The sequence below is a fragment of the Lolium perenne genome, chromosome 7 (genome assembly GCF_019359855.2).
Source record: "Lolium perenne isolate Kyuss_39 chromosome 7, Kyuss_2.0, whole genome shotgun sequence".
Classification (NCBI taxonomy): Eukaryota; Viridiplantae; Streptophyta; class Magnoliopsida; order Poales; family Poaceae; genus Lolium; species Lolium perenne.
In genome coordinates, this window is record NC_067250.2 from 211,207,956 (window position 1) to 211,218,808 (window position 10,853).

General features: G+C 44.9%; 1 protein-coding gene across 1 annotated transcript; it reads right to left on the bottom strand.

Moving 5' to 3' along the window:
* Positions 1 to 1,916: 1,916 nt before the first annotated feature.
* On the bottom strand, positions 1,917 to 3,302 carry LOC127314308 (large ribosomal subunit protein P1). The gene is made up of 4 exons (XM_051344758.1): positions 3,175 to 3,302; positions 2,974 to 3,077; positions 2,762 to 2,885; positions 1,917 to 2,245 (listed from the first exon to the last, which is right to left on the bottom strand). The coding sequence occupies exons 2-4, from the start codon at positions 3,040 to 3,042 to the stop codon at positions 2,112 to 2,114; spliced, it is 327 nt and encodes a 108-aa protein (XP_051200718.1). The 5' UTR covers positions 3,043 to 3,077; positions 3,175 to 3,302; the 3' UTR covers positions 1,917 to 2,111.
* Between the last annotated feature and the right edge of the window lie 7,551 nt (positions 3,303 to 10,853).

Here is a 10,853-nt window from a genome sequence, read left to right on the forward strand (position 1 = left end):
TATGTGTGAAACATTCATTTCCTATTTGTTGTATGTGTGAAACATTTGTTATTTGTTTAATTCTTCCATTAGAACATTTGTTGACATTTCCGAAAAACATTATTGTAATAATTAAGACGATTATTGTGTGATGTAAAACATTTATTTTATGTGAATGGTGTGTTGGTTCTAATATGCAATTTGTCAAAAAACCCTGTTTTGAGGGGTTGACAACTCGGACGAGCTAGCAGACCCCGTATCCCACCCCGTTCTGTTTTACGGGGTGGGATACGGGGTCTGCTAGCTCGTCCGAGTTTTCGGCCGGCGAAAAGTGAATACAGGACCCTCTACTCGCGTTTTAAAGGGCGAAAAAATACGGGGCCTGTTAGACATGCTCTAAGTTAGTAACTTGATGAGCAGGAGCTTGCAAGCTACGGCGATCGATCAGCCAGCTACTTCCGACCGATCAGCCAGCTAGGTACTGCAAGTCCTATGCGATATAACAGCCATCTAGGTTTTGCAAGCCCTATGCGAGATAACGCAGTGTCCCGCGCTATGTCTAGCGGTCTTTGGCAACCTGACCTGTTACTATGATCATAAAAAAAGATAGTGCTTACCAAGGCACGGTTCGGAGGAAACTCTAATAAGGTGGAATGATTGGTGAAGATAGTGAAAGGCTAAGAGCATGTTAATAAACATATGTCTGAACTAACAAACTGTATTACTTCCTTCGTTTATACATCAAGCACCACCTAAAAGAATGTCCAGATAAGTGGTGCAAGGTGCTTGATGTTTTCACAGAGAGAGAGGGAGCCCAGATAGAGGGATTTTTCTTTTTCTGTTTTATTTTAAAACTGTTTGGAATACTATTGCAAAAACAAAATAGAACAAAACCAATTTTATTTTAAAGTAGGAAGATATCTGAAGGTATTTTATTTTGGTTAGTAGTTTTGGTTTTAGGGTTTTGTTTTAAAATAAAAGACATGGGGATGGTTTATTATAGAAACCATATGAGAGGGGGGGAAACAAAATATTTTATTCAAAGTAATTTTTATTTGTTAAAAATCTTGTGGATGATATGATGCATGATGCATGATGATGCATAAAAGAAAACACAAACAAATCTAATAGGGGTGCTACCCGGGTAATACAGCTCAAACCTCCTGTAGTTGTCCTTCAATATGCGTTATCTAATATCCTGTGCCAAAAAGGAATGCAGAACCATCGGAAAGGCAAAAACATATTCAATCCCAGGAGAGAAGACCAGGGAGAGGACCCTTATCACCAAATTCATGGCCTTAGGAAAATTATCCTACGAGCAGGGAGAGAACCCTGATGTACAATGGACAATGTGGACTGAGTTTTTTAATTGACTCACATTAAGTGATCGGAGGGAGTATCTAGGAAGGGAGTATCTAGGAACGACGGAGTATCAATATCCAACCTCCAATGGATCGGAGCTAACTGGAAGTGGAAGGCAACAATCACGTGGCCGAAGGTGACTAAACTATAGAACTTCCATCAGATATCGGCACTTCAACTAATTTCGTCCCCTGGCCGAAGGTTCCATCAGTTTACAGCAACTTCCATCGACACTGATCTCGTCCCAGTTTACAGCAACTTCCATCGACACTGATCTCGTCCCAAGGCACCCAGCAACTAGTTTCCCAAGAAACTCCCATAGCACATGGTTGAACTTACTAGAGCTTACAGTGCCAGCAGATTAACAGCACACAAGACCCACATGCAAAACTAGCTAGCGAAATCAGCAAGCAATGATGATAATGTCCATCCACAACAAACTACCAATTAACACATCCCTAGTCAGACTAACAAGACGCCAAACTAGAGCAAAAGGTTCATAAATGATACAAGCAGTTGGTCTGATTACCAACCAACAAAGCATCAGAAAACACAGCATTTGAGACTTGAAACACTGGAACTCAACGAGTAGCACATCTTAGGATAGGATACCAAGCACATCCAGGGAGGTTCAAGGTACTCATTGCAAGGGTACTAAATTCAGAATAACATGACATATCAAATCCTCCAAAACTTTGATCTAAAGGAACAACATAAGAGTCTTATAGCCTAACAGGCGATTTCCCATATGAAAGCAGGACTGGAACTGCTTAGTCGAAAAGGCTGAAGCCCATGTCGTCATCGCTCTCCTCCTTGGCTTCCTCCTTCTTCTCCTCTTTCTCCTCGACAGCTGCGGCACCACCTGCAGCAGGTGCAGCAGCAGCAGGGGCAGCACCACCACCACCTGCAGATAATACACCAAGAGCAACTATTACTACAAGGGCAACAATGGAGTGCCACAGGATCTGAGATGTGGAGACTACTGCTGCAACTACGACATGCCAAATATGGTTAAGCAAGCACAGTAGGATCGTATTATAATATTGATAAACGTTAAATACATTAGAGTAACCACGCAATTGTTATACATTGACAACTCATGGCGAACTCAAGGCAAAAATAATTTATTTAGCAACATTACAAGACTAAAATTTATAGCTCAGAGCATCAGGCAACAAAATTCCTCAAAATTTACGGATACAAACATACTAGTGCTTGTGTTAGATATAAAATTGTCCTAAATTAATAGCAATCAATTATGAGAGGAACGATTCTAATGGATGCATAGACTAATCAAACTGCTGAGCAGGGAGAATACAATAAACCTAATGGTCAGAATCTAGACACAGTACAACATAAATCAGATCATAGGACCGAAAAAATTCACGCATCGAACAGTGCAAGAGGGAGGAAAGCATACCAGATCCGACGGAGAGGATCAGGTCGTCGACGCTGCGGGTCTGGAGGAGCTTGGCGAAGAGCGCGGGCCAGTAGGCCTCAACCTTGATGCCGGCGGCCTTGACGACGGTGGCGATCTTCTCAGACTACATCGACGAGGAATACGTAATCAGGTAACCGAATCCAACCGAGAAAACGAACGGAGAAGAGAAGAAATCGTGAGGGATAACTTACTGTGATGGGGATCCCGTCATCGTGGAGGATGAGGGCGGCAAGGGTGCAGGCGACCTCGCTGGACGACATGGCGACGGATTCTCACCGAGGCGGATCTGCGTTCTCTGCGGGCAGCGAGACGAAAAGCGAGATTAGGAGTAGAAACGGGAGGGGACGGCGGCGACGGGAGAAACGGGGGACGAGGGCGGCGGCGGCGCTTACCGTGGGGAGTGCGGCGGAAGTGGAGGCGCAGGAGGCAAGGGTGGCTTCTAGGGTTTGGAGAGGCGGAGTGCGTGGGAATTTATAGCAACTCGAGTACTAGGGTTTCCCGGTACAAGTTTGGGCTGGACTGGGTCGTAGGGTGGGCCTTCGTGCGTATGTGGTGTACCTTGATGATATGGCCCATTTTTTCGTCCGTGTGCGTATTGCGTCCGGATTTCCTATACACCGACCAGGTCGGCGCGTACCGCGCGCCGCACACCCCCGCGCGCGGTACGGGCCGGCCCAGTTCGGGTGTTGGGCCACTTGGCCGTTTTCTTTTTTTTGAGATCATTTTCTGTTCTTTTCTTTTTCTGTTCTTTTCTTTTTCATTCCTGTTTTTTCTTTTTTGTTTCTTTTTCTTTTTTGTTTATTTTTATTTTCTGTTTTTCTCGTTCTTAAGATTTAATTTTTGAAATTTAAATATATATTTAAATGTAAAATGTTTTATCTCAAATATTCGAGAAAATTCAAATTCGAAAATTGTTCAAATAAAAACTTGTTCAAATACGAAAATTGTTCAAATAAAAAATTGTTCAAATACGAAAATTGTTCAAATAAAAAATTGTTCAAATTCGAAATTTGTTCATATATAAAAAATAATAAATTTTGAGTTTTTTGTTCAATTTTAAAATTTGTTCCAATTTAAAAATTGTTCCAATCTAAAAAATGTTCAAATTATAAAAATATTTAAATTTCGGAAAAACTAAAATAATTTTAAAATCAGGTCTAAAAGAATCAGCTTTTAAAAAACGTAAAAAGAAAATTGAACAGAAAAAATAAAAAGCAAAAGAAACAAAAAAAAGAAAGAGTGGGAACGTTGGGCCGGCCCAACAACCCGCCTGGGGGGTGTGCGGCGCCTGGTCCGCACCGACCAGGTCGGCGTACAGCACCCCCCTATTGCATCTGCTTATCGAGATCGAGGGAATATAGATAGGTTTCATGGGCCGGCACGGGCAGGATAACAGTATCCGGTTCAAAATAATTATGTGAATCATGTTTTTCCTTCCTGTTAATCTGAGTTAAACTTTTCCTGAAAAAATCTAATTGGACTAAAGACATGGGATTTTGCATGGTAGGATTTTTTTCTTTGTTTTACTGTCCCCTGTTTTGGTTTCTGGATTAGTTGTGTGGCATGTGACATGGTAGCTAGAAAAATAATAGGACTTCTTATAATTCCGAGTTCTTGTCCGAAGAGAAAGAATACGAACTCGTTGTTGTTGGAATAATTTCCTATTCGATGGATCTACATGTGGTAAGTATATTACAGCTATCATTTAACTTGGCTCACAATTAAGTGATTGACCAAAGTTACGTTTTCATGTGGCATAAGCATCTATTAGTTTTAATAAGTGTGGATTCTACATGTGTATAGACCACATACTATTTTTTATTATATAATGGGTTAGAGCAAAAAATTAGCACATGTACAATATAACACCTAATTTTTTCTTCGTTTCTGTCTTCTTTTCCTTGTCTCTATGGCCACTGGTAGGTGTTAGGATATCAACTTGGGTAGGGGAGGAACTACGAACAAATGATTCTCAGCAAGTGCAGACTCGGAAATTATTGATTCCAGATCACACATAATGTTGGTTCCATTTCCTGGTTGCACACTGATTTATGCAAAAGAACCCTGGAAAAATGAATAGGTAAAGGCACATTTCATAGTTAGGAATATCCAGAACATCGTACATATGTAAGCTCTCTGTATCCACAAGAGAGGACGGGAGGCGGAAGGAACGTCTCTGTCTCTATCGATATACGTCCGCACGGGCACGGACTGGTACAGGTTGTACTGTCGCCGTATTGTAAGGGTACATTGCCCCTAAGTGTGTTTTTGGTAATTAATGACAATCATCTATGGACTAATGTTTTCATTGTGTTTATATGAAGGAATGTTTCATAGGTATTGCTTGTAGTCCATGTGTTGGGTTGAAGTGTGGATGTCATGAAGATGGATATATATACCTTTGGTATTGGCATCAAGATCATCGATTTGAAGAGATACAAGGTATCTTGCCATGGGCATGCATCAAGAGTATGATCTAATATAGCCCATGTGAGGATGGTATCAAGTATGGATGTCATCAAGGTTGAGAAGGGCAAGTTCAAGATGAGCATATCGAAGATATCATGCTTGAATCTTGCGGTCCATTTGGTGATAATGGACATGTGAAGATGTGCCTCAATGAAGCTATCCCATCATGGTGTATGGGGGAGCATTTGTGAGTCTTCACGAAGCAACAACAATCAAGTGAGGCATTCCGGCTTGAGTGAAACTTCAAGTGTTGTCATCAAGATCAAGTGGGATGCGCAAGACAAAAGTATATCTTTGCTAGGTGTTCCTTTTACCGGTCTCAAAGTAGTTGTTGGGAGACCAGGTTATAGGATAGATAGCCGCACTGCCAAGAGGGACTTCCGGTTGGGTAACTTGATCGCATCGTCTTAGGGAGCTCAATCATTTGCATACTTTGCATTCCTATTTTCCTGTTGCTTCTTGGTGTTTCTCTGTGTGAGGTTCTTGAGCTTGTTTCTAGCTTTTCAACAAGCCCAAGTTTATCGAAAATGGAATCCGCATGCATCTTCTATTGCGTTTTCGAGTTTGGACGTCTTTACCGTTTCCTGACATTGGGAGGCTCCCTGTCTTAAATCATCTAAAAGTATTCTGTGAGGAGTCTCAATATTTCATCTTAATCGGAGTTCGGGAACTTTGTCAAAGTTAAGTTATGTCGAGAAAACGGTGTTTGAGGGGTTCTGGCGATTTCGGCGCTGAAACCGGTGGTGCCGGCTCTCCTGCCGGAATATCTCTGTGAGCCGAAATGGTTCCGATTTCACCGGAACACGTACCAGTATGTTGTTCAGGCAAAACCGGTTTCGTTCCGATGAGTCGGTCTTGTTCCGGCGAGGGAACCGGCGTGCCAATTTCAGAAACGGTCCAGCCTCATGTGCTAGAGATTTTCGGCGGTGGTTTCGTTCAGCCGATTTGCTCGCCGGACCATTCCGGCGTGTGAACCGGCGGTGCCGGTTTACCGCCGGTACGGATCGTGTGAATTCCCCAAACGGCCAGTTTTCCCCCTTGGACTATAAATAGTCCTTCTTCCTCCTTGAGGAGGTAAGGTCAGTCATTCTATTTGCTCTCTCTCTCTCCTACTCCATTGTTGAACCTCAAAATCTTGCTTCCACTTCATCCCTCATGTGATTCTAGCATATTCTTGAGGGATTTGAAAGCGGATATCTACACCTACAACTTCACCAATCCATTCCTCCTCTTTGTGAGGGGAACTGTTGGGATCTAGATCTTGGAGTCATTTGTTGATTTCCTCCTTTGTTGTTCTTCTCTAATTCCTCTCTAGCACTTGTTGCTTTGGTGGATTTGAGTATGAGGGATTTAAACACCTTTGGTGCTCTTGCTTTTGCAGTCTTGCATAACTGTTGAGCTCTCCATTACGATTAGTTCGAGTGAGAGACCGTGAACTTTTTACTCTTGGAGGGGTAACCTCCTAGTTGGCTTGGTTGTTGGTGCTCCGGTGACCTCTTCGTGGAAGATTATGAAGAGGCCCGGGCTTATCCTTCGTGGAGCTTGTGAAGTGGTTGTGGAGCTTACCATCTCCGGAGTGGAGGAAAAGCTAGCCATAAGGGAAAGACCTTTATCCTTCGTGGTATTGGCTTGGAGAAGAAGGTGAGCCTTCGTGGTGTTCAGAAGACCTTCGTGGTGGCCCGCATCTCTCCAACATAACGTACCTCAACTTGTGTGGGGAACACGGGAATACATACTCGTCTCCACGTGCCTCGGTTATCTCTATACCCGAGTTTACTTTCCTTGTGATAGTCATCGTGCTTGAAATACATATATATATTGCTATCTCGTGTGCTACATATATCTTGTGTCTATTTTGCTTATCTAAGTTGTTGTTGTTGCACTTAGTTGAGCCTAGCATATTTAGATTTTGTGCTTACAAAATAAGCGTTAGATTAATTCCGCATTGTTACAAGCCAAATTTGTAATAGTTTTTAAAACGCCTATTCACCCCCCTCTAGGCGACACCTCGTTATTTCAGTAGTCGATGTCGGCTTCGCCGGAAGTGGATTTGGAACTAGGTTCGAACGCTGGGAATAGATCAATGGGACGGTACAGAACTATAATAGAACGGACACTAGGGTCTTATTTGCAAAAGTGTTCCACCAACTCTACAAATTCGATCTGTACCACATGTAACATATCCAATGGTCCAGAATACCAGATTCTTTGATCGCACATGTTGCCCAGATCTCATACAAGTTGCCCCCATGCATGTGTGCTGCAACCTAGGCCGACCCATGCCCCTGCAAAGGCCGACGTGCTCCTGTTGTTTGTAATACACATTGACATACTTCCTCTATCCCATGAACGTGTCAGAGATTTGTTAAAATTTAGATGCATCTAAATACTATTTAGATCATCCACTATCAGTTTCATTGATGGCCACGATCGAAGAGATCGACCGACCAGGGCCCCCAAATTCCAGGGCCCTCGATTTTTTGCAGGCCAATATTTTTCCCTTTGCTAGCGGCCCAGGCCACTAGGCCACAATGGATGGCTGAAAGAAACCAGTCACGATCAGTTCCGTTCCCGATCAAGAGATCGCTTGGTTGTTCGCTCGTACTCCCTCCGTCCACAAATAAGTGTACATGCGGGTTTTTCAAGACAAATTATGAAGTGGAGTAAAAAATACATTGAGAACATGCATCTCTCCTCCTTAATTCTTTCACCTCTAATAAACTAAGTGCATGTAGAAAACAATAAGAATATGTGCTTAATATTATTGGGCTTGATTTTCGTGCGATGAGAGAGAAACAATTAAAGTGCACTGGAAAGATATAAGTACACTCTTTTGTGGACAAAGTTTAGGGCTAGATGTCCACTTATTTGAGGACGGAGGGAGTATGCGTCTTCCGCGTCGCGACTCGCGTTGTCGTGGCGCCGACGCCATGTCGTGTGGGCGTGTCCGCTCCCTCCTGCTCCGCAGCACCGCTGAGTGCTGATCTGATCCTTGCCGGCGCGGCATTCAGGTGTGCGTGTCCCTCCGTGAAGGTAAAAACTGGTGTTAGTTGTTAAGATCATTGCATGTATAGTCAACAAGTAGTCACGATGCTTTTTGTTAATTTATCAAGTGTTAACCGGCCGGTGCTGAAAAGAAGAAGGAAAAACAGATTAAATGCAGCAATTCAGTCTCAAAAGGATGCTCTAGATAGATTTGTCGAACGTAGTCGATGAGAATTGGCCCCATTTTATAAATCGAACCGGGGCTCCGAAATTCTGGAGATGGGGCTGTTCACTATGTAAGCAAACCAAACAACTGATTAGTTTTTTTGAGAAAAACAACTGATTAGTTCGGTTCTTTAGAGCATCAAATTGTTCCAGAAGAAAAAAGCGAATCAAAAACTTGGTTCGATCCATCCAAACAATCCGTCACAAGGAGGGGAGTAGGTCCATATGTCAGGGAGAGAAGACCAACCAAGTCTAGTCTAGATTGTAATAAAATATAGATTGCATGCTCCACCCATCTATCATTGTCTCACATGTAAAGCGATTTGAACACAACAAATAAACCAAGGGCGCGTTTGGTGGTCTGCATGCCCTTTGGCTCGTATCGGGCCAGCAATTTTTGGCTTGTTTGGTTGCCTAGGCCAACTCACGTTGTTGCATCGCACGGTTCTCAAAGCAGTGTTTTACCTGCATCTGGAGGAACGCTCGAATCGGCAGTTTCTCCAGGGCAAGCCCGTTCTCGCGTCACTTTGGCTCCACTGATGCAATGGTTGCACGAGCTGTTTCTTATGCTCACTCTCCCTTAGACTACTCCACACACCCTCTCTCAAATGAACATAAACATAGTCCGAATCAAAATAAGTTGTACACGAAAAAGATGTGTGTCGATGATACGAACCAATTTCCACAATCGGTTTCGAGTTTCGTCGGTCGTAAATCGTCAATTTTGTGTATGAGGTTTTAAGCGAATTTTGCCAAATTTGACGCACACGCTCAACTGTTTGAAATTTCCTTTGAGGAGTAGGTTCACCTCACCATTCCGCACGATTTTTATGTTGACAGGTTTTTGTTTCGGTATATATACACTGATAGATAAATGACTCACAAGTATACTATAATCTGTACGTATGTGTGCGTAAGATTTGGACTACTTTTGCTCAACTTTTGACTCGCCATCTTCATGGACGACGACGTGGTGATGATAGGTGAGAAGTGAGAGGTGATAATCCATGGTGGTGGGGTCATGGTGGTGTTCGTCTTCGTGGTCGGCGACATGGTGATGCTTATGACCGCCGTCACCGATGGTGTCATGGTGGTGTTCGTCTTCGTGATCGGTGACGTGCCCATGCTTGTGACCGGCTTGACCGGTGGTGTCCTGGCGGTGTTCATCATCGTGGTAGGCGACATGGTGATGCTTGTGACCGGCGTGACCGACGGTGTCATGGTGGTATTCGTCTTCGTGGTCGGCGACGTGCCCATGCTTGTGACCGGCGTGACCGACGGTGCCATGGTGGTCTTCGTCTTCATGGTCGGCGATGTGATGATGCTTTTGACTGGCGTGACCGGCGGTGCCATCGCGGACGTGCCGAAACTTGTGAACGGCGATGCCATGGTGATCTTGTGATAGGTGAGGTAAGCTCACCATGTTTCCATATATGTGAGGCTACGAAAACTATACGATCAACCAATCAAAGTGTCACTTGGGTGCCACCCGATGCAACCCAACCTATCAAACGATGTGTGATTCGTGAACCGGAGCTCGTCCGGAAAGAGATGGGACTCCCATCTCGCTGGCGCAATGAGCCATCAATCTCATGCAACCTACCAAACTCTCACCAAAATGACTCAAAATCTGACATATTTTATTCTTGAACCGACGCACCATAGTGGCTTGCACTCAGTACTGATGCAATTGTTGCGGCATGATAAGTTGTAGAAGGTAAAGGCTGAGCACTCAGGATGCTATGCTGAGAAGGATCAATCAAATGTACATGCAGAAACTAAGAGCATGTCTAACAGGCCCCTTATAACCCGCCCACCCCGTAAAATTCCGGCGAGATACGGGGCAGGCGCGGTTTGGGCCGTCTAGCAGGCCCCGTATTCGGGCCGCCCCGTTTCGGCGGAATACGGGGCCCAGGAAATCGGCCCCGCCGCCCCATACTTATACCGGGCGCAGGTGCGAGTGAGGGGTAACCCTAGCTCCGCCGTGCGCCGCCGCCTCCTCCATCCTGCTCCGACGAGCAATTCCTCGCTCCCCCGCGCCGCATTCCACCCCATCTCCGGCATGGACTCCCGCGCCGCAGTACCACCTCCCCGGCGAGCGGATCGAAGCGTTCCCGCTCGCCGGACAACGTGGAGGATGCCTGGCGGCTTCAATGCAAAAGATCCGCCGCCGGGAGCCGCCGCGCGGCCTGCAAGTACGACAACGGCCCGTTCGTCCCGCCGAAGCTCCGTGACTTCACGTGGGGCGGCCGCTGGTACCACGAGGACCCGCCGCTCAAGCCGATGAGCGGCCCCAAGTTCGAGGCGTGGCACGCCGAGTGGGAGCGCCGCCACCGGGTGGACGAGGCATGGAGGGCGACCATGATACATCTCCAACGTATCTATAATTTCT

What these genes read in the sequence shown, in the direction of transcription:
- LOC127314308 (XM_051344758.1), bottom strand. Translation starts at nt 3,042, where the DNA reads ATGTCGTCCAGCGAGGTCGCCTGCACCCTTGCCGCCCTCATCCTCCAC. An exon ending in ATGACGGGATCCCCATCACA is followed by an intron (nt 2,886 to 2,973) that starts GTAAGTTATCCC and finishes TCGTCGATGTAG; the next exon opens with TCTGAGAAGATCGCCACCGT. An exon ending in GATCCTCTCCGTCGGATCTG is followed by an intron (nt 2,246 to 2,761) that starts GTATGCTTTCCT and finishes TATTATCTGCAG; the next exon opens with GTGGTGGTGGTGCTGCCCCT.